Source organism: Netta rufina (genome assembly GCF_964035555.1).
Source record: "Netta rufina genome assembly, chromosome: 10".
Classification (NCBI taxonomy): Eukaryota; Metazoa; Chordata; class Aves; order Anseriformes; family Anatidae; genus Netta; species Netta rufina.
In genome coordinates, this window is record NC_140133.1 from 9267129 (window position 1) to 9293667 (window position 26539).

The 26539-nt window shown below is 40.8% G+C and overlaps 2 protein-coding genes across 9 annotated transcripts in view; one reads left to right on the top strand and one right to left on the bottom strand.

Moving 5' to 3' along the window:
• The window catches only part of PRKCD (protein kinase C delta), a 65250-nt gene extending 52860 nt beyond the window's left edge, over positions 1–12390 (top strand). Inside the window, exons 8-18 of the mRNA XM_084292865.1 lie at positions 218–347; positions 998–1098; positions 2314–2404; positions 3778–3911; positions 4646–4819; positions 5369–5460; positions 6984–7046; positions 9183–9321; positions 10127–10315; positions 10574–10702; positions 11846–12390. Coding sequence (XP_084148991.1) covers positions 218–347; positions 998–1098; positions 2314–2404; positions 3778–3911; positions 4646–4819; positions 5369–5460; positions 6984–7046; positions 9183–9321; positions 10127–10315; positions 10574–10702; positions 11846–12004 — 1401 coding nt within the window. The 3' untranslated portion in view covers positions 12005–12390. The remainder of the gene's footprint in view (positions 1–217; positions 348–997; positions 1099–2313; positions 2405–3777; positions 3912–4645; positions 4820–5368; positions 5461–6983; positions 7047–9182; positions 9322–10126; positions 10316–10573; positions 10703–11845) is intronic.
• Positions 12391–14041: 1651 nt separating this feature from the next.
• Positions 14042–26539, bottom strand: part of LOC311212999 (6-phosphofructo-2-kinase/fructose-2,6-bisphosphatase 4-like) — a 48225-nt gene continuing 35727 nt past the window's right edge. For 5 of the 8 annotated variants that reach the window (XR_014618727.1, XR_014618728.1, XR_014618730.1 and 2 more), the window contains 3 exons: positions 24856–24920; positions 18152–21609; positions 14042–16870 (listed from right to left, as the gene is read on the bottom strand). Coding sequence is in view for 2 of the 8 variants with exons in the window: in XM_084292746.1 (XP_084148872.1) it covers positions 21550–21609; positions 24856–24920 (125 nt within the window). In the remaining 6 variants the exon portion in view is untranslated. The remainder of the gene's footprint in view (positions 16871–18151; positions 21610–24855; positions 24921–26539) is intronic. The other 3 variants (XR_014618729.1, XM_084292746.1, XM_084292747.1) reach the window with 3 other exon arrangements.

A 26539-nucleotide genomic window follows, 5' to 3' on the forward strand; every position in this document is an offset into this window, starting at 1 on the left:
TGCTAATGTGGTGAGATGTAAAGAGATGCTGCTAAAAGCACGGTTTTGTTCAGTTACTGTCCATTTAGGGAGGGATGTGTACCCACCCTTACATGCAGTATGTTAAGGCTGGGGTATGGAGGATTAAATTGTTGTAGCTTTGTAATATCCAAGCTATTTTCTGTAAGAAGCCGGTCCTGTTTTGGGTGAAGTGGCTCACCCCTCTCCCTGCCCACAGTTTCAGAAGGAACGTTTCAACATCGACATGCCTCACCGCTTCAAAGTTTACAACTACATGAGCCCAACCTTCTGCGACCACTGCGGCAGCCTGCTGTGGGGACTGGTCAAACAAGGACTCAAATGTGAAGGTATGGAGGCAGAGGGAAGGCAGATGGGACCTCTTCCTGCTTTTCCAGTGTGGTCTCTTTCTGACCCCCACTAGAGATTAGCTATTGCTGCACATGGTGCATTTGTATGTGTGTTAGACAGAGTGAGATTTATCTCATGCATGAGTTGTTTAAACACTCTTTTAGTAAAGAGAAAACTAGGTACTTGGCTTGTGTAACAACCCAGCCAAGTTGAGCTTCTCATGCAGTCGGAAAACCTGGTAGAAGTATCATCTTGCATATAATTGAAATTACTTCTGGAAATAGCTGAAATTTGGTGAGTCTGACTCAAGGTAGCACCTAGAAGTGTCTTTAAAGTGTTCACTGTAAATACCATTTTTATAATTCTACCACAAAAACGCAAGATGATCTTTTCTTAAGATTTTGGTTAAGATGATCTTTTGAAAAGAGTTTGAGAAGGAAAAAAAAACAATTGCAACTTCTTCCTTTTGAACAGATTTTTGTAGCCTTCATTGGCTTAAAGACTAAAATTACAGCTTCATTAAGAACCATAAATCAGCATCTAATCTGGGCTTGCTATAATGTTTATGAACTGCACAGCAAAACAGCCATTTTGTTGTAATGTTGGCCGGTATTTTCCTGATGCTTGTGTAACTGTACATTTCTTTTAGAATGTGGGATGAATGTGCATCATAAATGTCAAAAGAAGGTGGCAAATTTGTGTGGAATAAACCAGAAGTTGCTAGCTGAAGCTTTAAATCAAGTTAGCCAGGTATGCTTTATTGCTGTTTGTCATGCAATTTGGTTCCAGAGCTTTTTATTTTTACTTCACTTTCCCATGTCACTTTTATGAGGAATGGAAATTTGGGCCTGAGGCAATGGAAACAGCTTTCTCTTCTTAATTTGACCTATAAAGAGACTAACAAAGATGGCAATAGCCTAGAGGAGAAGCTGAGGGAAGAACATCCCACCTGACAAAGAATTTTTAAACAGAAGGTTTGTGTTTTCCTGAAATACAGCTTGGTTCTTTGACAGTGCCAAGGTTATTTTCTCCCCTTGTGTTTGATTGCATTCAAACAGCAGTAGCATAAAGCTGAAGTCTGTTTGCCCATGAAGCATGTTTACCCATGCTTCAACTTTAGAATTCCCTTTGAATGCTAAATTAAATAAGTAAAGAGAAATAGAGCAGAGAGCTTCAATTTTTATTAATCCAATATATATACACACAGAAGAATCCTCTGGAATTAACATGGGCCCCACAGTTTACATTGTTGGTCTCCTGCTGCAGCATAGCCGTCTCTTGTGTACGGATTACTGTCAACTTCTGACTTGTAAATAAAGATTCAGACACAAGCTCTGAAATTAAAACAGGAGACTATATCGCAAAAGCCAACAGTATTTCCTTTGAGATGAGCATTCCTGAGCTTTCACAGGATATTTACTTTGAAAACAGCGAGAGCTGTTACACCGGCTTTTTCACGACACAGAAAAAACTCGATCTGCTCATTAGTAAAACTTGATCTTGGGGATCTTCCATACATAAAATTTGTTTGCATGTGCTCAAGAAGGACGTCACATGCTGCCTTCAGCATGTTCAGAGTGACAGTGGTTCCCATCTTGTGTTTCAAAACCTTAACACTAGTACAAGGGGATGCTTTTCCACAGTGAATTCAAAGCAAGCAATTATTCTCACTGTGGATTCAAACTGTTATAACTTTCATAGTTTTTTAACAGACAATTACATAGACTGTTCAGGAATTTTAATATTTTCTTGCAGTGAAGGAAGTAAAGCAATTGGCTGAAGCTGTAAAAAGTGTGGCTAAATAGTCCGAACTACGTTTTGAGAAGAATTATGTACTAGGAGTTAATTATGTAAAAGAAATGATCATACTGCCATCTGCCATCATGTTGCATTTAACAGCTATTGTTGTAAATATTTCTAAAGTAATAGTGCAAATATAATTTCAAATGTTCCCTTCCTCCTCAGAAATCCACACGAAGGTCTGATTCTGGATCTGTAGAAAGTGTTGGTATTTACCAAGATTTTGATAAGAAACCTAAAGGAGGAGATACAACAGGTGAGAAAAAAACGTTTTTGTTTAGCCATTTGTCTACTAGACTGTACAAACTGTCACATTTATTTATTCATTCTTGCCTTATGTTAGATAATATTTTTTGAACAAGCGTTGTTTAAAAAATATGCACGTAATTCTTTTTACCTGGCCACACAAAATGCTTATATAGTTTTTGACAAACCCCAGTATTTTTTAAGTCCGTGAGCATACACACTTTTATGCAAAATGCTCGCTTTATTCTTCGTGGCATGGCCCCCCATGGTGGGAGCGGAGGATGGCTCACTAATCAGACTACAACACACCTCTCTCCCTTCTGTAACTGAAATGTCATGAATATTGTTAACTAACTCAATTTGTTCACAGAACGTTAGAAGCCTTTGTATAATACTACAAGTTTTAGGATTTAAGCCAAAAGACTAGTTTGTTAAACAGCTGAGGTACTTCAAGAGCCTGGAATAAAGAATAAGCTTCAGCTTCAGAATAAGGGTTTACTTTTTTGTTGTTGTTTTTGTTTGGTTTGGTTTTGGTTTTACATTGCTAAAAGAGTTCTAGCATTGTAAAAGTCTCACAAAGCTGAACCCAGCACTCGAGGTGCGGCCTCACCAGAGCAGAGCCCAGGGGGACGATCACCTCCCTGCTGTGCTGGCTGCACTACTCCTGACACAACCAGGATGCCGTTGGCCTTCTTGGCCACCTGGGCACACTGCTGGCTCGTGTTCAGGCAAGCATTGACCAGCACCCCCAGAGCCTTTTCCTCTGCACAGCTTTCCAGCCACTCTGCCCCCAGCCTGTAGCCCTGCATGGGGTTGTTGTGGCCAAAGTGCAGGACCCAGTATCATCTCATGATTGTCATCAGAGTGTCTTGGTGGCACAGGAGATCTGTGCAGCAGGGGTGGAAAAAAAAATTAAAAAATGTTAATTTTACGATATAATCAAACCTAACCTGTATGTTCATGCTTCTTAGCCAGAATCAAGCATAAATCAGATCTTTTCATGGCCTCTCTGTTTAGAGGGACTCTTTTTCTATTAACAGAAGAAAATACAAGCCATCCTTGTGAAGTATTCTGTTCTCTAACCTATGCTCTGAATTTTAGCAATAGGGGAAATTTAGGACCCTTTATTTTTGTAATTCCTGCTTATGTGTTACTTAAAGCCAGCATCAGAAACAATCACAGATCCAAATGCAACGTTAAGAAATATGCTTCAGTAACTTAAACTTTATTGTAAACTACATAATTTGACCTGTATGCTTAGATTTGCCAGTATCCCAGCAGCAGATGAACTGAAATAGTATGTCAGTACTTAATTCCTAATAGAGAATCTGAGTCATGCAGTTTTTCTGCATATACTGAACTTTAAACTCCCTGTTTCAATAGGAGATAACAGCCAGTACGATAAACTCTGGGAGGGAAGCACAGCCAAGACAGCATCACGAATTGCAAGCAGGAGAAAATTCAACATAGACAGCTTTGTCTTCCATAAAGTATTAGGGAAAGGAAGTTTTGGAAAGGTATGTAACAAATTTACAGAGCTTAAGGTGACTGCCTTGCTTGATCTCTACAATATTATGGGCTATTTTTGTTAACCAGAAACGTCTTACAGCCACTTGAGTAGATAATATTTTAAGAGAGTAAAATACAGCCATCTCTGTCAAAGACATTAGAAGTTCTTTACCTGCAGCTTGTCTGAACTCAGAAGTGTTTCATAATGCACAAGGGGTACAACCCAGTCAGAGAAATAGCCCTTTATCCAAAAGGGCAGTTATGTTCACATGCTGTCTACCGAAACAGCCTCGTAATGCTCCAGTGCAATGGCAGGGGAAATGTGGGACAGCAGCGTGACCTTCCACTCCCATCTGCCTCTGCTCCTTGTGCTCCGTGCTTACTCTGTGCTTGTCCAAGGGTGATGTGACCTCCACAGACTCTGTTGTCTGTGAAACTCCAGCTGTAATGAAGGAACAGACTTTACACGTCCTCTGTTCATACTCTCACAAGTCATTGACAGAAAAACTGCCCTGGAAGCTGCTGTGTGTGTGTGTGTTACAAGGTCCTTGTACCCTGTCTCCTCACACCTATGCCCAGCAGCTTCACCTTGCCAATCTCACCATTTGCATAGCTGCCACAATTACTAAAAAAACAAACTGCTATAAACACCTTTGGCTTCTCCTTACTGATACCATCAGTAACAGGCTTTGCTACACATGCTGTAATCTCATCTCTTTTTTTTTTTTTTTTTTTTGTGTAGGTTCTGCTTGCTGAGCTGAAAGGGAAGAACGAATTCTTTGCTATCAAAGCTCTGAAAAAAGATGTGGTACTAATTGATGATGATGTGGAATGTACCATGGTGGAAAAGCGGGTTTTAGCGCTTGCATGGGAAAATCCATTTCTCACGCACCTTTACTGCACGTTCCAGACAAAGGTAAGGGGAGGAAAAAAAAAGAAGGCGAGGGCAGCACAACAGATGTTGCCTTCTAATGGATGCTATTACCAACAGTCAAGTGAAAATAACTTTAGTGATACAAGAGTTAAATCCCCCCCTTCTTGTGTTCTGTGTAATAGTTCACAAGCCTGGTGGAAAGTAAATAGAAGTGCGATACCCAGATATGCTGAAGAGATCAGAGTAACGTCTACATGATCTGGAGTAAGAGACAGTTTAATTTAAAACCTTGATCCTAGCTTTATCCTCAGTGAAGGGAACAAAGGTGACTGTCACAGGTAGAAGTCAGGAAATATATTTGAACGTATATTTATATTAAATCTAGAAGCCCACAGAATACGAGGTGAGCTCCTTAGCCTTGCAAGACCATGCTACTCAACCCTGCAGCAGCCTCATGCATTCTTAGGGGTGCATGAAACAGAAATAGGACAGGAGGGAAGTGGCTGCTGGGTCCCCACTGCCAGATTGCTACTCGAGGTGCGGTTGTGATAGCATCAATAATGTTTCCATTCTCTGATTATTTGCAAACAGGATCATCTGTTCTTCGTTATGGAGTTCCTGAATGGGGGAGACCTGATGTTCCACATACAAGACAAAGGGCGTTTTGATCTCTACAGAGCAACGTAAGTCTACAGCACTTCAGTCCCTATCCCCGTGAATTGTTATAATCTTTGTGGTATTACTACTTCTAGTTCTGCACCACTTAGCTGTTAGTCTTTCACTTGTGTTTCAGTGTCTGATGGTTGAAAAAAATGTGTTTTATAGGCATTAGTTTGATACAGTGTAGCTCACTTAATGACGTATTGAGTTAGGTTTCCTTCATTTGCATGGCAGTGTGATGTTTTGCTTGAAAGGATACACCTGTATGTGGAGATGCTAGGTAAACCTCAACATGAGCCAGCAATGAAAACACACGGTCTTAAAGCACACTAATGCTGTACTGTCATGGAAAAATTAATTTCCTAGGAAAACAGCACTGGGGAGGAGGGGGAACCTAGTAAATAATATATCACTATTACTGATAAGTTGACATAATAGTACAGGAAGATAAGCTGCACATTCCACAAGATACTAATTAAAATGGGAAAGCACTTCATTTAACAAGTGCCATTTTGTCCGTTAGCTATGGCTTGAAGGTAACTGAAGCTGAAGACTTAGAATTATATGATGGTTTTGCATCTTTTAACTGTAACTTTTAGTTTTAGAACAATTTGAATGGGTTCATGAAAGACCTTAAATGTAAGGCAGGGTGGAGTAATGGATCTGCCCAAAAGCACCAGTGTAACCGACTGGAAAACAGCTTGCATCACTGTGCTAGCTAGGAAATACAGATCAGATTGGATCGGATCAAGAGGACCAGCATAAAAAGCAGCCTGCAGTAGCCAGCCTCGTAGGTCAGGGCTAGCTCTGTTCTGACTCTCCCCAGCAGAAACCTGGACAAAGTCCCCCAACTTACTTGTGTTTCAGCAAACTTCCAGCAGCTTCTCCTGGAATTTTCTGTACATATTTCTCAAGTTTTGGGTCAACATTCATTCTGCAATACAGAAGTGGAAATCACTTTTTTTTTTTTTTTTTTTTTTTTAACAATTACAAAGTTTACATTCTAGGAGCAGGAGAAAGCATTCCTTAAGAGTTTTTCCTCACATCCTGTGGATTAACACCACCTTTTTGAGGAGAAACAGCAATGCTTTCTTTCTGCAATTGGGTGGCTATATGAGCGTAGGTAGTTGAGGTCCATTTCAAATTTAGCCACTAATGTGCCATCCCTCCTAAAGCCACCCCATGAGTACTGACCTCCCAGCAGCTATCTTTCCAAAGGCATATACATCTTTCTCCTAAAACTGAAAGAGAAGAAAAGGGACAGTGTTCCCCAATGGAAGGGGAATGAAGCATTAAAGCAAGCTGGTGGCCCCTTTACTGTTTGGCGTTAGATACCACAGATGCCTGGTGAAAATTAACTTGCAGATTATAGCATCCATCCGCATAAATACAGGTGTAATATTAGATATGGGATTTCTCTTTCCTACTGTTTAAAGAACTGTACAGTGATTTTCACTGCATGAAGTTTATGGCAGCTCTTTTGGCCAGCTGCTTTGTCTGATGTTTTAACTGAGCAAGCCAGTAAAAGATGTTTTGATCTTTTCAGGTTTTATGGAGCTGAAATTGTGTGTGGGCTACAGTTTCTTCACAGCAAAGGCATTATTTATAGGTGAGTAGCAGCTAGCACTAGCATGGGACCTATGAATTGTCTTAGCACTTCATGCATGCTTGAGTTACTGATTGATGTAACGAGTAAAAGCTGTCTGTCAGAGTTCTGATGTTATTCCAAGGGCATTAACATGCCTGAGATGAATCTGTATCTTTGTGTCTTTTCCTTGGCAACCAGAATGATGGAATGTTATTTACATTACACAAAAGCAGTTTTGTCTGTTATTTTTAAACACTCCCTTCACATCACGAGTCTTTCGAGTTTGGTGGCAATGGTGAGTGTCCTTGAGGGTCTCAATTCCTACCGGTCTTGGAAAACCACTGAGGTGGAAGTCTTCTGCTTTTACTTTCCATGTGAAAGCAGAGAATTGATGCTTCTGCCTCACCAGATTCTTAAACAGCAAGGAGCAGATCCTGACCAACTGTTTCTTAATGTAAATATCCATGTTACAGGAGGTCAGAATTTTTTGTTTTTAAGATGTGTTTTTTCGTCTTAATTTCTATTCTCCAGCCTTTTCACCCCACCCCAGCTCTAAAACCCTGTTTGGTAACTACTTGCTCAGGTAGTTTTTACCTCTAACAAACAGGTATGAAGGTGCGTGCTTGAGAGCAAATGCTGCATGGCCCTAGGTAAAGGTGCCCCACGATGTCCGCTATTGTCCACCTCTATTTATAGAAACAGGGAAAGTCTGGTGGAGCACCACCCTGTGAAGCAGTTTTCTGAAGTTAGACTTGTATTTCACTAAAAAAAGTGTTTGTAAGGAGGATCAATGTTACCAGAAAACTTGTTGATGAAGAAAGGTGATTGATTCTTCGAAGCCTTTCTGTCTCACAGAGAAGACAACCATAGCCTGGGAAGGTGCTTAATGCATCCAGCTCTATTCCCACTGCCTCGTGCAGGTTTATACATGGGAAAGGACCAAACAGGACGTGCTGTTATCCACAGGAAGCCTTTCCATCCCAACTTTTCTATATATATTTTAGGCTTGCTGTTAAATTCCCCTGTGTTAAATTAGTGCTTCTAGAGTGAAATTTCACAGTATGAAATATTTTCAGACAAACTGGTACCGTTTATCAACAGGACATCAGCAAAACCAAAGGTACTTTTTTCCCTCTTGCACAGGAAGTTTACCGGTATAGTTACTGACCCCGAAGGTAGTGGTTTTGGGTAGGTCTTGCAATGCAACACCTTCACACCCATACAAAAGATTTTAGAAGTTGCACATAGGTAAGTGCAGTGGCCTACATTACGATGAGCTTTTCCTGTCTCAGAAATATATTTTTACTCAAGGTGAACAGCAGCTGATGTCCAAACCCAGGGTTTGTAGCACATTGCGTTAGAGCAGGGGCTCTTGGTTCAAGCTGCAGCTCACCCTTTTGGCAGCTCAAGTTAACAAAGAGAAAAGAGTGCCCTGTTCTTATGTAAAATCTGCCCTATTCAAGGCTTTCTTGGTAAGCAGAAGGGCTGTTCAGTTTCCCTTCAGCCTGCCCTCCTCGGTATGCGCTTTTGCAGCCAGATGGACAAAAAACACTTTGCAGTCAAAGGGAGGGAATGTAGCTTTTGGAAACTGCTGTTAAAAAGCTCTTATTTGGTTGAAGATGGTTATTCTGTAAAAAGGCATGAATAGGTACTTCACAGACTGTGGCCACAGCACATGAACCCTCTTGTGCTGTAACTAGGAGCAAGTCACAGGTAAAATTAAAATTAAAATTGGGCAAGCTTTGAATAGTCATGCCCCAAGAATCCAACAATCCTTCTTTTGAGCTACACAGTCCGGTGTAGTGCTGCTATGTTAGCTGGTGAGGCGTTCACTCACACCTCTGTCCAGAGGCAACAGAAGCACTGGGTGTGACTTTGGATGTAAAAGCAGATGACAAAGATTATATGGGCATGCTATATATACACCTCAGCCACTTTCTTATGCTTACAAGAGATAATTCTTCTTTTCTCCTTACCATCTTCCAAGTACCAAAGTACAATTTTGCAGGTATGATGTTGATAGATGATTTTCTTGAAAAGCCTCTTTCTACAATATAGGGAGGGCATTTTTAATCTGTGAAGAAACTGCATGCATCTGAATACAAAAATGACATACTTGACCTTAAAAGATGTCTCTTTTTAATATACCTTTTGCAGAGACCTAAAACTGGACAACGTGATGCTCGATAAAGAAGGCCATATCAAAATAGCTGATTTTGGAATGTGCAAAGAAAATGTAGTTGGTGAGAACAAGGCAAGCACATTCTGTGGGACCCCAGACTACATTGCTCCTGAGGTCAGTACATCACTGCAACATACTGCAGGGCTCCACTTAATAGAGTGATGTTAGAGTGGCCTTTGTGATCTTTCTTCCCTTTAAAGAATAATAGTTCCAAAACATAATAATAATAACAACAAGCATAGAAAAAAATTAGATGCCTTCTTCTGTAGAGGGTTCTTAAGATAGAATATTTACAAGTATCTACAGTGTTTTAATAGGTTTTGAAATGTTAAAAATTTCAGTTGTTGAAAAACTAGTTTTCTCTTCTGCTTTTACAGCTAACATACATGCAGGACTCCTGCAAAATGAGCATGTGCACTGCAGATGATAAAGCAGCCAGAATTCAACAGAGAATCTTAGAGAGTTAAATTCATTGTGTTCAGAGTTGGCTTTTTATCTGATTTGCGTAGTAGTCAAATAAGGTAGTTAGCTTTTAAAGCTATAAATGTCAAAGTCTGTTGGTTAATAATCTGCTTTCATTGCCACACATTCCTCCCTTCCCCTACTTTATCATCTTGTAATGAAACTAGAGCAGATGTTTTCCAACTACATGGTATTTAAAGTCAATGGAGGAAATTTCAGAATGAGAGCAAAGATCTGTCCACTGAGCTGTCCACATTTCCACAAACAGCAGCTGAGCAGAAAACTACAGCTGTACTTCAGTGTCAACAATCCTCTCAGACTGCTGCATTTTTCCCCTATAGATATGCTAGTTATTAAAGATTCCCTCTTAAATTCACTGATCTGTTTTTTTTGTATGTACTTCTGTCTTTTACTAATTACCCATATTTCTTCCCCTGCCACTCTTCTGTGGAACAAGATTCTGCAAGGCTTGAGGTACACGTTCTCTGTGGACTGGTGGTCATTTGGGGTCCTGCTGTATGAGATGCTTATTGGACAATCCCCTTTCCATGGGGACGATGAAGATGAGTTGTTCGAGTCAATCCGAGTGGACACACCTCACTACCCACGCTGGATTACCAAGGAATCAAAAGATATACTAGAAAAGGTAAGGCTGAAGATTGATGAGTGGGTCAAGGTCCAGTATTTCCTCCAGGGAGGGACAAATCTAGGCTTGTAAAAGGAGCTGTTTATCCATGTTAGCAGATTACTTTTACAAATGGAAAGCCAGGTAAGCTTAATACTAATGTCTGTTAGTAATGTTAGTTAGCAACTTCTGTTTGTTCAGCAGTATACCGGTTATTTCCTCCACCGCCACCTACCTTTTGAGCAGATGTAAGGCCTTGTTGGCTATCTTGTCTTGCAGCTATTTGAAAGAGATCCAACAAGACGACTCGGGATCACTGGGAATATCCGAGACCATCCTTTTTTCAAAACCATCAACTGGGCAGCGTTAGAGAAGAGGGAGGTAGACCCTCCTTTCAAGCCAAAAGTGGTACGTGGATTATTCTGTGTTCCTGTAAGAGTGCTGCACATTTCTGTCGGTCACCAACTTAGGGGTGATGGGTGAATCCTCCAAACATCCTTACAGTAGTTTATTCTGAAACCTGAAATCTTTTCTACCCTAAAATCTTCCTATTAAGACCATCTTCCTGTACAGCTTTAAGGAACCTCTTCACTACTGTTGTCTTCAGGAAAATAATGAATAGTGCTGCTATCCATCCTTTTCAATTCAATGGAGGAATGCAAGGTTTTGTATGCACTGATGTTAGCACTGTTGATAGCACTGTTAGTGCTTACTGATAGTTAACTTTAACTAGACGAGCTCAGAAAAAGATGCTTTCTCCATATTGGTGAACTTACAGCTACTTTGAATGCACATCCCTAGTGTCACCTGAAAAAGTGTGTAAAGAACAAACTATGCATTGCTTGATCTGTGTCACCCCAGGCTTCCACTGTTTCATCGCAAGCCATTAAAAATTCAAATCAGTTTTCTTTCACTCCAGTACCAGAATGGATAAAACAATCTGGAAGAAAACTACATTTTAAAGAATGCTTACATACTTGATGCAGGAGAGGTGTTCCAATTGAGAACAGGAGGCTTCATGTTGCATTTCTCCATACAGATGGGCTCTGGAAGTTTAAGAATCCTGCAAACCATAAGCTTTGAAGGTTCAGAATGTAGAACATGGTCTTAAATAATATGAATTCTTAGGAAATATGCTCAAATATTAGTTTTATCTAGACACAAAGCAGCTGCAATAGCTGAACAATAGCTGCAATAGCAGACCTTAAAATGCTTCAGAAATTAAAAAATGTTGTTAATGGCAAGGAATGTTGGGTTTAAACGTAAATGCATTGATTTTTGTCAAGATAGAATATTTGGCTAATTCATTGCAATGTTATCACATATCCAGGTGGCTCTTTTCCAAAGCAACCCAGTGCTGTTTGTTTTCAACCAACAAGTAGTAATTTCCCAGTTGTAATGTTATAGTATTATTTAAAATAGGCAAGGGGATTTTTTTCAACATGGTTTGAAAAATAATTTGTTAAGCTTTCATATTTAGCAATCTTTTCTGGAAAAAAAAAAAGTTTGCAACTATTGTCTCAAACTATCTTCCCTCTCTGTTTAACACAGAAGTCAGCAAGTGACTACAACAACTTCGACAGAGAATTTCTAAATGAAAAGCCAAGATTATCTTACAGCGACAAAAACCTGATCGAGTCTATGGATCAGTCTGCATTTGATGGATTTTCTTTTATCAACCCTAAATTTGAACAGATCTTAGAAAAATGATCTCTGAACAGTCGGACTTTAAAGCAGGGTTAAACATTAAGAACAGAAAACTCCAAGTGCTAAGTGTTACCGTTCCAACGATGTTGTCAATACTTCAGAATAATAACACAATAGTGTGATTAATTATGTCTAGCTGCTGATTTATTGGCAGTGTTCTTTTATGCATGGTTGGGTTTAAGGTATGTGAATCATGTGCATTATTTTCTCTATTTGGGAAAATGTAAATTGTTTGGTTACTTGAATGTAGTTATATTATATATATATATATGCTGTATATTTTGCTCGGAGGAAGACATAGGGGAACGTAATATGTCTTTTTAAAAGTGTTTTGAGCCCTTGGTTCTTTTATTTGTCTTCAATTAAAAGAAAGTTATGTTAAACTTTCATTCCTGGCTATGATTTTTTTTTTTTCCCCTAGAAGTATTCAGTTAAACTCCAGTTCATTTAATCTACAGTAAAAAATAATAATTTGCAAGCCCTCTTCAATTACAAAGACAGTACAAGTATTTTAGGAGAATTAGTGGAAATGAAGAATTAAGGAAAAGCAAAGATTCATAGAACAGTCTAGAAGCTTGAGATGCTTAATTGTTAGTGGCAACAGGGAAGTGCCACTCTTATGCTGGAGTCTCTTACCCAAAGCAGCTAGTGCCACTCCTATGGATAATATCCTTGACTATTGCAGTTAATAAAAACCTCAAGCCTTTAGCTTTACAAGTCTGGGAAAAATTAGAAACAAACTTTTTTTCCATCCACCAAAAGGGCTTTTAAAAAAATTGATGACAGAGTGAGTAATTCCAGTCAACTTTGACCTCTGCAGGTCTCCAGCTGCAGTGTAGCTGGGAAGTATTCTAGAGCTCCTCTCCTTTCCTCTGTGTGCCAGGCTTTGGTGGTCATTGTAAATACTTACTCTGAGGAAGGAGAAGCATTAGACAGTTTGGTCTAAGTATCCAGCAGCAGCATACCACCAGGAAATATGACTTCCACTGTTAAAAGTCCAGTTCTACAGTGGGACCTCGGTTGAGGTGTTTTTCCTCCAAGTAGTAGCTGCTGTATGCTTTGCCAGCAGCAGCACCTTGATTACACCATCTGAATGGGGGCACTGACCTGCTACAGGAGCCTGCTCAGGTTGGAGCCACCAGAAATGAAAGCACTGCAGGCTGTACAGCTGCACTGCCTCTGGACTGCCTCTGCTGAACGGCTGTGCCCGAGGGCCACCTGGTGGGCAGTAGACAGAGAGATTAGTTCATGCATCTCAGTCCGGGAGAGTCCTCACACTACACAGAGAAATTAATAACATACTGAAAATTAAAGTTGTTTGTTGTTTTTGTTTTGTTTTGGTCCAGAAATCAGCCTGAATTCGTTAAAACAAACAAGGAAGCCTCCCACACAACCATACAATGTACAGTTAAAGAAAACACTAACATATTAAAAAACACCATAGCAGAGAAAATACAATGTGAATACCACACAGAAGCATAGTGACAACAATGCTTCAATGCAACAATTTGAGGATGTAATGCTAAACTACAAACTGTTAATTTTGTCCTTATCTTTCAGAATGACAAGTGCCCCTGCAAATTACAGGCCATCTAACCTATACATGCAAATACATACCAGGAGGCAGCGTTTTGCTGTTGATTTTCAACCTTCTGAAAAATACCAGCAGCATCTAGAAGACTATGTCAGAACAGTGTAACTTTAAGCATGAGTCAGATCTTAAAATACCAGTCACAAGGAGAAGCTAATAGTCTTCTTACCTTTCTGCTCCACTGCATGGACAAATCTTGATGTGCTTTTATTTAATGCATTCTTCCAACTTTTCCCTCAGTTACTGAGTTTGTTACTCAGATAAAGTAACTGAAATTTAAGTAAAGTTAGTTATTCTACCATTTGCTTAATTCTTATGTATATGTATAAGCTGTTTTAAACAAGCTACAATTCCTGCACATCAGAACGCTGTGGAAACCAGCTGACCTGGAGGAACCCTCACCTGGCACTTCAGCTGCTGTAACAGACACAGAAAGAAACACAGCAGTGCAAGGTGTAGCATTTGATCTTTATTACTTGGATCAAACGTCAAATGATTACATTTGTCTGAAAGATTACAACGAAGGCCAATGCTGTAAGAAAAGATAGTTTAACCCCATTCTAAAGACTGCATCTGAGCCAGCAAGTGTACTAACAGTCAAAAGGTAGTAAAATACACGTGGGTATAAATATGCAAGGCCAGGACAAGGATTTTTACCTCCCCTATCGATGACAGATCGGTCAATATTGCATGGTCAGGAACAGGAAGGGAGGACAGACGCAGCTTTTAGACAGGGACGATGATCTGCCATTCATAACAGTGCCTCCCCAGAAAGGTAGTTAGGCATTGGGGAGAACTGCTTCAAATTTACATTCATTGTCTACATTTGCTCTTACCAGCTAGAAAGGGTCGGATGCAGTCAATGGTTTAAGTACCTTCCTAAAGTAGAACAGACAACTTCATATTTTTTTCTCTTCAAGTATCAGCATAACAGTTTATTTACACTTGTATACAACTCTTTTTACTGAACACCCACTTAGTAAAACATTCATCACAGTATATTCAAAAGCAGGCTATAAAAATACCTACTATACATAAAACATTTAGCCTCAGGGAATTTTACAGCACCTCTGAAAGTTTAGAGGTAAAAAAAAGAAAAGGAGAAAGGGGAGACACCTCCAGCTGTGCTTGCCAGTGCAGACGGGCAGCCTGTTGGCTCCCCTCTCACTAGGGGAAACCTTTCCTTCCACATTTCTTCAACCGGGTTCAAGTACCACACCCTGATAGTAAAACCCTGCTTTTCTGATGTAGCATCCCGGATCTGTTGCCTGTAACTCAGAATAAACCCTGACTCTTTCAATTTAAAGTTGTCAGACAACTCCTGGTCATGGCTGGATGGCAGAGCTTCGGAGGAGCGAGGGCTGCCTGGAGCACTGCCCCGCTTCCCACGCGAAGCACGCACGGTATCAGAGGGGGGGATGTTATTCCTACACTTTTGCCACAAAGGTGGCCTTGTTTACTACGCATCAATAAATTAACTACTCTGAGTAGCGCTGTGTGGTCTCTCTCCTCAGATAAGAGCTATGAACACAGCTGAATTAACAAAGATCTGAAATGCGCGTTACTGAACTAAGGGATCACACACACAAAGCTCTAGACAGCAGCACTTGAAGCAAGTGTTTCTGGTCATTTCACGCCCTACCCATTCCTCTTCTGAAATGGAACCCAGCGATGTGATATGGCTTACTTCCAGAGCTGAACATATTGCTGAAATTAGCTTATTAAAACAAATCACAACAGCAGCACATTATCTTATAAACCCTGCACAAACAGAAGACAACGTAGCCCTTGCCTGCAAAACTACGAGGGCCCATTATTTCACACAGGAATTGAGCAAACAAACATAAAAGTTTCTTAAAAAAAATCAGCAATGTACATGGTAAAAGTTCAATCAGTTGAAGAAAAGTCCTTAAATCAAAAAAAAAAAAAAAAAAAAAGCACGGTCTATCTACAAAAAAAATAGTTCTCACTTCAAGAACTAAGAGCCAGCAACAGTGTTGGCAGCTCACTTCAGTTGTCTGGTAACACATACAAAATACATTGATTTAGTACAGTTAGAGGGTCGTAGCCTCAACAGACATACAAAATTCCATTTTTAGCACTGGAGTTTCACAGAGAAATATAAAAGAGCAGCAAAGAATTTAAATAGTGGAAGGTTGCTTAAAAACAATTAAAAAAAGGGTAGGTGCGCTTTGTTAAAAAACAATTTCAGAATTTACCTGCAGTTTTTCTTGCATGAGCTGTAAGAAAGGTTAAATGCTACCTTACCTTTCTGTACTGTTTCCTGATATACATGTTAGATGTGGCTATAAGGAGAATCATACATGTTGAAATTCATTCCAAAAACTGCCAAAAAGTCATAGCACTAGTAAGAAAAGCAGCTTCTCAAGCCTTGGCAGTCTGAATCCTTCTTCCCTACCTCCCAGTCTCAGAAAACTGCTCATCCCCGGCTGTGGCCACAGCAGAAGGGGCATTTCTCTTTCTAGTTTCACTACCTGAGGCTGCTCTCCTGTACTCACACTTTCATCCCACAGCCATTACTTAATAGTGTCCTCCACTGTGATCTAAATACATCTGGCTCCTGGAAATACATTGAAATCTTGCTAGCACCGCAGAAAGGGGCAAGTCTCCCCATCCCATGCAAATTTAACTTGAGGTTGGCAAACCAAAGATCACTGTAAGACATGACTGATGAGCTTTCCGATTTAAAGTAGTTTTGCAACGTGAATCCTCCAATGCTCAAAATGCAGAATTTCACCTGTTAAATACGCCATCAAAAAAAAAAATCTTCATGTAATGCTAGGCAACCATTCACAGTAAAAATAAGAGGAACTCTTACAAAAACATTAAAGAAAGTAAAATCTAGTTAAAATCTGACAGTAAAATTGACACGGGCAATTAGCCATCTTGCAGTATTCCACAGATGAACAATAAAAGCTACTCAAACTGCGCAAATTTACATATGAAAACCTAAAACCAACATTACTCTGCTTCTATAAATCTTTTTTTTACCAATACCTTTCGGCACTGGGAGTTAACCAGAACTACAGGTTTCCTCCAAAGAAGCTGAATCACATTCGAAATGTCTTAAAGTGAAGGGGAGGAGCATTTGTTCCAACTTGCTCAGCGTTCAGCACGCCGTCTCCGCTCTCAGGGACCCGAGCTGCTACTTAACGCTGTCGTGGTGGAGGAAGGGCTGCTGCCACCAGGAACTGCAGCTATAGATGGTTAGGTACTGTCCTCAGAGCTTCTTCTCTCGATCGGTCCACTCCTACATTCTGCAAATTTAAAGACAAAAAGGACTTTAAAGCCTGAGTCTCGTGATCAGCCACAGCTTGGCTCAACACACGACTATTACACAAAACAAAAATTAAGCAAGTTTTGATGCTTATTTCCTCAACGTGTCTTGTAAGACAAAAGGAAAGGTCCCAGCCCAGACCAGAAATCAGAAGCCAGGCTCTGACCTAGTCCCAGCCTCCACTTGCTTCTTTGAGACACAACACAGGCTCTCTCAAATAGCATCTCTAAGACACATATCACACCAGGTCTCTCCACACTATATGGAGATTACACTGTTATATTTAAAAAATAAGTTATAACCACAGTTTTTAATCATTTTTTTCTAATCACTTCTAGCCTTTCAGACATGCATACAATGTAAGAGGAAAACTAAACCACACAGCAAAAGTCATAAACCAGACAAAAACTGACAAAATTTGGAGGGAGGGAAAGCCACCTCTCCTTTGTGTCAAGCATGCTTAAAGAAACGACTCAACATCGACAGCCAGAAAGCTGTTCTGGTCCTGTCTGTAAGGAGCTATCTCACTGGGAACCCTGAGTAACTCCCTAAAGAGCTGGTAACATAAAGTTTAAATGCACTTTGGGACATGTGGGCAGATTGGCATGTTTCCCTGACATCAGGTAATGTTCCAGTGGTTTTATAACCATGTTGATTAGAGTTGACTTTCAAAACAAGTCTCTCTAGTCCAGCTCGAGGAGAAGAGCCTCATGCAGAGAGGGGGACTCGGTACTGCTCCCAGCCTGCAGGCACACAACTCCATCCCTCAAAACTACCCCACGAAAAGCAAACCACTCCCCTCTCCAACCCCAGGTTCTAGGATTTTCAGCCATTCCATAACTGAACGAGATAAACGAGTAGTACCTGATTTGATTCGGGGCTAAAGTGTGCTAACGTCATTTCTGCCCTCACTGATTCTCCTGTATTAACGTCAGCCCTTTCCTCTCTGCCCTTGGTAAATCAGCCCATTTTCCACCATAAGCACACCGCGTAAAACTGCCTGGGCACACACAAGTGCTGCCTGCCCCACTCTCCAACTGCTCTCTGAGGAAAGCGAACAATGCTCCTGTTTCAGAAAGATGCTTCCACAGGCAGCATTCCTTCTAGAGCAAAGGATACAGAGACAGCATTGGCATCTAGGAACAAGAGGAGCTGGCAGAACAAGTCACACTCTGCATGACCACAATGGAAAAAAAAAACCACCACTGTGTTGGCATTTCTTTTATTTGTTCATATTTTCTTAGCAACTGATGCAACATACCCAGAAATTCCTTGAGACCGTGGAGATGTCTCCACAGGCAATCTGAGAACATTGGCTAACATCTTTTAAGCTGAGCATCTGCTGTTGATTCAAAGAAAATTAAATGGAGCATGAAATGGAGCAACATGCAGGAATCCAGAGGTACTGGAAATTAAGGCCACAAGCAACAAGAACTAGACAGCTACGACGCAAAACTAAGAGGAAACAACGTGGTCAAGGCAAAAGATTCCTCTCATTGAGTTAAATAAGGTGTGTCAGACAAAAGCAGCATCCTAGCGGCTGGGACAGCCACAAGAGGGAACACAGATACGCAGTTAAAGCTGGAACAAGACATCATCCAGTCAGAGTGCAGGTGAAAGGGAAAGGCTGTGGAAGCAAAGCACAGAGAACTGCCACGTGGAAGAAACAAAACTTGTGTAGGACAAAGCCTAATAAATAAACCCTGGGGCTTCTTAGACAAAGAAGGCACCTAGCTCAAAACCAGACGAAGCAAGACTTCGAAAGGGATCACCATCCCCTCGAATGGGAGGTGGATTCCTACCCACAGCAATCACGTTAGGTTTAATTACGGCAGCTGGGACTGTGCTCCCACGTGGACTGAGAGAGACAACTGTGCAGTGAGAACCATGCTGCTGCTTACAGAGGAGACAGAGGTTTTAGTCTTACTTTTAGGACCAAAAGGTGTCCCCACAGCCATCCAGCAGCACCTTACCCAAACCTACTTGAATAAAATTACAGTCCTGGAACAGCACCGCTGCTGCTACATACTGGAGAGCGCAGGAAATGCAGCAGGGGGAATCCAAATGACAGGCACCTGGCTTTGAATGCTACTTCTACCAAGGTGTATGGGGTCTCCGCAGCCTTGGAACATGACATCAAGTCAGACTGCACCATCAGGCACATTTTTTTTTAAGGTTCAGAAAGGCCAAGGTTTCTTAGACCACAAAAATATCCATAAAGAAGATAAAAAGCTCAAATTGGCTGGGTGAGACACCAGAAGGTGCACCTCATCGGGTCCTCTCTGGAAAGGCTCAACACAAACAGATCAACTCAAACACACTCCGACACCACTGCTTCTCCTCTCCTCATCATACCCTCCCTTGTTTTGTGCTTTTTTTTCCCCCCTACAGAACAAAGCATCCCCCAGAAACAAAGTGCTACAGATTTCCAGACAGGACGGCCTGCCATTTCAGTTCCATTCTGATTTGCTACATGCAATCCTCACAACAAAGCCAGAAGATTTTGCAATAAAGGGCTCCTCCAGGGAAGAGGGTTCTGAGCCGCACGGGAGTCAGAAGGAAAACCAAAACAGATGAAGTTAATAAGGACCGTCCCCAGCTGAAGAACAAGCATAAAGCGGACAATGCAAAGAAGTGCTCTTATCAGCCAGGTTCCTCCCGGTGAGCTGTACAGAGAACTCACTGTCCCTTCCCATTCAGCATTAGGCCTTTCTTATACTAAGAAAATAATCTAGGGAGGACTACTAAGCAATGCTGCCGTAATAGGAGACCCCTCAGAGGGCAAAACTGCTTTTAAATCCCATGTTACTCCATTATACACATCTGCAAGAGTTTTTTTGTTTTGTTTTGTGTGCATTTTGTTTTAACCAAAAATTGAACGTGTTTAGCTTAAAATTGCACAGTATGTCCTTAGTCACAGACCACAGAGGTGAAAGCAATCCAAGCCAGCTCTGAGTGGTTTGCCAGCACCTGTGGAACGTGTCCCTGTGACCTCTCAGGGACATCACCTCAACAGTCAGGCAGAAAGAAGCAACCGGGCTCCCTAATTAACTGTGCTAGCAGGTACAGCAGGCTCAGGTCTCCTCCTCCACGGCATATCCAAGGGGCTGCATCAGTTAAACACAGAAAAGCGACAAGAACTCCCACATCATAATCACAACAGAGAGAATTCCCATTCCCCCAGGCCAAGCCCATGCTGCTTTAACTAAATATCAACTGGTACAGCAGGAGGCCCTCCGTCCAGGGGCTCTTTAGTTATATTAGACATTCCTGAATGCTATAAACCTCAGAAAATTGCAGTGTAACTTCAGAAGTGCAAATGCGTAACACTTTTTTTCCAAAACCCCAGTCCTGGAAAAACATACCGTATGAGAAACCTCCCCAGCAGATAAAAGCGTTCCACAACATGCCACTCTTGCTCATGCTCAAGACACAAAGACCCCCCTCAGAAAACAGCTCAAGGACTCGGTGATTTACCGCCTTTCCCCAGCCTCAATGCTACATAAACAAAGCCGCTTCGATTGCACAATGCTTCAGACCATCTCACTTTGCCCACCGTAACATCGCAGAGAAGGGAGCCAAGGCATGACACCACATCGCAAACAAGCTGCGGTCCCTCCAGCCTGGGAGAAGTTTTGTTGTAATTCTGTTTAGGATGCATACCCTGCTGCTTTGAGATCATGCGCCTGCTGGAGGGTGGAAAAACCTCCTGTTTCCATGCCTTTCAAGGCAAGTCACAACCTAGCGATCAAATAATCTGCCTAACGTTGCTTCTGCTTTGTGAAGCAGTCAACGCTTCTTACTGCACCCTGGGTAAAATTCAGCGCTATCAGGTCCAGCACTGGTTGCACCGAGGCACTCATCCACTCCTTGCATTTCAGCAGAATAAAAACCACCGATTTTTTCTGTCTTAGTTCCTCACTGAAAGGAAATTTAAAATCATTTCTGCCAGCAGGCAAGCTCTGAAGCCCAGTTAATGCAGAACAGCTGTTACGGGAAGTCATTCGTATATTAAAAACACTTTTACACATTCCTGTACCTTCAATAACTGTTGCAGCCTAAAGAGAAAACTTGCTACCTTCTTCCAAACAGCGCATCATTGATTAGCACATCTAGAAACTAGTGCTACAGATCAGCAGGATTAAGGCTGTACAGTAACTATGGATTGTTATTTTACGCTACGGAGCAGTCCAATCACTCCCGAGGGCACTGAAGTAGATAATAATGGTGCCTAGAAAACAAACTTCAGCTTTTTCGTATCTCATGCATGATGTCGTGCTTCACAGTTTTCACAAACACACTTCAGCTAACATCAAATGATTGCTGGCTGTTACAGTAGCTTTAAAAATTCATGCTGCAGGATCTTTGCATTACAGCAGTTTACAAAAACAGCTTTCCAGTGTCAGCCGATTAATGTTTGACAACCCATCCGCAATAAATTAACCAGGGCGATGCAGTTTTATTGTGATTTGATAATTTTTTCAAGCCATGCACTGTACAAAGATTTACTTTGGGTTTTGAGTTGTTGGGTTTATGGGTTTTGTGGGCTTTTTGTTTGTTTTATTTCAAAGTGATTGGAATGATTTGCTTTTCAATTTATTTTGAAGTAGTAGGATGAAAACGGCACCCCAAGTTCGATAGTTGATCAGGACACGGGATTCACTGATGAGCAGGGACTGTTACAAGAGCTTCCTCAGGAGGTCTGGAAATGTCTACATTCTGTATAATAATAAAAATACAGAGGAGAATATTTATCACGCAGCAGTAAGACCAACAAAAACACCAATCACTTGCACCTTCACAAGTACACAGCTGCATTTACAGAAAAGCAGAGATTTTTATTTTAATTTTTAATGCCCCCGCCCCAGAATGCAGCAGACTGACAGCTGGCTGGTGTCCTAGAACTAGACAGCAGGAAAACGTACGTACAGTAATCACTGATCCCATGCTGATGCCACCAAAAGCTCAAGTCATTCCCATTTAGGAGGAAGTCTTTTATGGGCCCAGGCAGGAATCCACTTAAACACATACTCCAGCATGTACACTTCTATCCAAATAAGCAAACTTTCAGTGCTTTGCTAAACTATGCCACGTGCTTCCTTCCCAAGCTTTAACTTTGACTGTGTGATAAGCAATGTGTTATACCTGCCTCTTCCCAGACACCTTCGTGGCTCAAGACTGATTGCACTGACTAGATCTCACCTTATTTTGCAGAGGTTGTAGGGAGAGAGAGAAAAAAAAGTAAGATGTTCAGTGCATCAAATTATTTTAAACAAAACCTCCCTCCCCCCCCAAAAAAAAAATAAAATAATCGCACTAGGCAGCACAGCTTTGACTCTGGCCACACAGAACAAGTCTCAGGAATCAGGCCTGCCATGTTACCACCTCACGTAAATCCAGAAGGCTGTTTAGTTGCTATTCTCCGTCCTACCAAGAATGCAGATTATGAGAAACTGGGCTGAAGATCTTTCTGAGACTTTGATCTAGGATTTGGCCTGCTTTAGACTAAACCACTGCCAGTTCCGCTAACACATTCTTCAGGCTTCATGCTGACACGCTTGACGCTGTGGTAAGCAAACTCAGCTTTCAATAATCCTCCCTCACTTCACCCCCCCAAAAAAAAAAAAGGAAAAATAGGATTTGGATTTGTTGCTCTGAGCAATATCCCTTTCTGTCACTTACCACCTAAGACAGAAGCACAAAGTAGATGTTTTACCCCAGCACTTGCTGCCTGACCCGAAGAGAGGACCCAAGCAATAGCTCGAGTAGTTCCCCTGATTTATATTCAGTAAAAAGACTGGACTCCTTCATTTGAAAAGGTCAGGAACTTAAGCTGCTACAATGCTGACAAACGCACAGCTTCAATCCACTTGAGACAAATCATCCTCACAGAACGAGGTTTACACATACTGTAAACAAGTACTCCAGTACTTTGCCTGCAGTGTGAAAATACGTCTTTTCAGCTGAAGCAGATAAGGAGCATGTTGTCCTGAAACACGGACTACAAATTACTTGTGGGGGCACAGAACAGTACAGTAAGCAATTCTTAATCGAATAGTTTCATTGTTTAACAATGTCGTTATCTGCGATGCTAAACTTAATTAAATGCTTTGACTTCAATAGAGTATTTGAAAATTTAATTTAACAGAAACAATTACCATTTGAGTAGCTTATGTAAATGAAAGCTTTTGAAACTCTCAGAGCCCTCTGAGCAGTGTTTAAATGCAGACAGAATCAACCCGCCCCTCCATCCAGCTATCCTAAATGAACAACATATCACCACCGAAACTCCACTGCTTCAGGTATCTTTCTGGGGACAGGGAGAAGGGTGTTCAGGGGATTTTTATTAAAAACATCACTGTTGTTTTTTTTTTTTTTAATTCATTATGTCAACCTATTTCTGTTCTAAACAAACAGCTTTGTGCCTTTGTGTGCACTGCAGTGCAACTGTCCGTATGATCCCCTACGTGCACCTGAAATACAACTACACTCCCATGCCAGTATACCACAGTTTGCTAAACATGTTAAAAGCTTTCCCCCAAAATCAATGCCTTCAGTTAGAGAAGTGGTATTTTCAACAGCAATTCCCAAGAAACTTTAGCACGTTGTAAATTCAGCACCGGTATTTTGTCAGACAAACTATAGATGTTCACTTGATCTGCCTTATTTAACATAGATGATGTTAACACTTGCTCTAAGGCATCTTTTTTTATTATTATTATTTTCACGACACTTTTAGGCACTGTGAAATCAGAGCAGATTTCATGAACATAACAAACCAAATGAAGATGCGAAAGTGGTAAAGCACAAAGATAAAGAGGGAAAGAGAAAGACAGAGGAAAAAAGTAACATGACTACTGGATGGAAAATGTCTTTGCTATGAACGACCAAAAGTCAGTATTCTGATACTCAAAATGCCTGGGTCATTGAAACAAAAGTTCTCTGCAGACTCCTCCAGCATTTGTGCACAACTACCACAAACGTGTACCCTCATGTAAGTAAGGTATTTTGTGTCTTGTGCCGTACTGTAAACACACATAAAGAACACATTTATCTTTATATTCTTTTTCACCATTGTTCTGAATGACTGAATGTTCTGAAAAGCCCTTTTTTCTCACTTTATCAGACTGACTTTTAATTCACTAGTAGGCATGGCTCATAGCCTCAGCAAGGACCCACTGCCATACCTAGTGGCATTAGCATGAGGACATGCAAGGGAACAGGAAATTTTTAATCATGTCACACTTCACATAACTTTCATAATGCAGCAACGGAAGAGTTGGACCAGATGATCTTTGAAGGCCCCTTCCAATAGAACTTTTCTATTTTAAGAGCTTTGCACAAGCAGCACAATCAGCCCAAGCACATGGCACAGAGAGAATACAAAGCTAGCACAGCCTGCCATTCTACCTCCACTTCCAGTTTACGAACACACTAAATTTCCTCTTCCCCAGTTTTGCTGTATCCTGAGACCTAGCGTTCTGCTCCAGCATTGGCAGCACCACCAGTACTGCTTTACTAAGTGTACAGTAATAATCACAGTGATGAAAAAACCTAATGACTTCATTACCGACTCTCCAAAATAAGTAACAACAGCATATTCAAAGTAATTCATAACAGATTTTTTTTTTTTTTTTTTGACTGTACTCTACTTACGCTGAATGACAAAGCCTGGAAGAACTAAAGTTTTTAGATTGATATCGTGTCTTCAAATTCTCATTCATCTCTATAAAAATTTTATTTTTTTAAAGATAAACCACTGCTTCTGTTAGAGCTCATAGGTAAATATGCTCAGTAAAAAGGATCCCCACCCCCACAGCAGCACACAAGAAGTAAAGCTTGTAAAATGTAAATAGGTAAAATTAAATTTGCTCTGCAGAGTTACCAAATCATTTCTAACCACACGGACAACGGAAAAGAGCTCAGCACATTATGTCAAGTTGTCTGATTAAAAAATATTCTTACCTCAGGTTTATCTCTGTGTGTGTTTACAGCTTCAACATTCAGGAATATAGATTCTACTTTACATCCTGTTGACAGAAAGCATTTTTAGAATTTGACCATTTTAAAAACTGAAGTCACAGTTAAGATGCAATCTAATTAATCTAATTTTCAGTTTGTAAAGGTTCAACATTGATTCATACCAGAATTTCCCAAACTGTGAACAAATAAGTCTATTGAAATTAATCTATTTTGCCAGGATAAATACAGTTCTCAGTCTTACAATCCATCCCCAATTCTGACCTTCGCTTTATCATTATTTTCTTTGAAACACAAATTCCCACTTTTAAACATACAGAAACTAAAGCATCCAATCAGAAAATTCTTCTCTGTAATTTTGCATTGGTTTTTAACATCCTAGACTTACTAGAATTTCACTGTAGTACAGAAAACAAAATGCTTCCATTTTTTAGAACATGAAAATGATTACAAGGTACACCTTGTGTTGCTAGCAACTCCTGTTCCTCATGTGTGCAAAACAAGAGTCTTAATCTGCAGCTATATTGGAATTTAAAGTTGCCTTCTGGAGAGGATCTTCTCCTCTTCACCCCAAAATTGAAAACTTCAGAGAGTAAGAAAAATTAAGTGCTCAGAAGACACAGCTATTAGCTAGTACAAGCTGACCCACTTAGAGAATAATTACTCAATACACTGTGACCACACCATTTTAAGCAACATCAAATTGCCAAACACAGTCAGATCTCACATGAACATGGTTTTTATAAAGCTACCTAACACAGCATTAATAGTTAAGTTCCCCTGACATATCATACATAAATCATCTACCACAAATGACAAATTAAGTCTTTAGGAAATAAGTGAACAGAAAACTCTGAATTCATAACATACTGCAAAAGATTGTTGCATGCCAGAAAAAGGTGACTTCAGCCTTTCCTTAGAAAGCCACTGCACTTCAATAGACTAATACAAAGTAATATGGCAAATATTTGCCTTTCCTTGGGGAAGCAGATCCTGAGGAGCCCCATTTGTCACAAACACTGAACAAACACCACAGGAAGGCAAACAATCTGAAATATCCAACAAAAAAAAAATAAATGGGGGGGAGCATGCTTGTTACACTGGGAGAGTACCCTAGTCATCCTTCTGTTCATGGATTCCTGCAACTGAGCAAAAGAAAGCTCTGATCTCCCATGCTGGCCATTGCTAAGGCCTGGTTACACAGAGGCCTCAAAAAAAAAAATTCCCTATGGTAAAGTTTAAACATAAACCAGAGGCACATGAGTTACTCCACAGTTAAGTCCTGACGTGTGTATTCCTAACTCACTTTTAACTACTGACGTGCAAGTTTCTAAGTACAGCAAGGTGCAGTTCCTCTCCCCCACGTGTTCCCAAACAGACCGTCTGCTCCTCAGCCCCCCCATAAATACATTGCACTCCCTGGGCTGAGCTGTAAGGGTCTAACTGATCCTCATCCAGCTGTCAGGCCCTAACAGAGTTCCCCTTCTAAAGATCAGACACTACAGCTTCAAACACCAGGAAGAGCAAACCCCTAAGGGAGATGCTTCCCCAGAACAGGATTAGCTGGAAGGTGCAAAACGCACCACGTTTGATCATGCATCCTGCTCTGCTGGGCACAAGTGAGGCATCAACTTGAAATGATTTTGTAGAAGTATTAGTGCAGAAATAT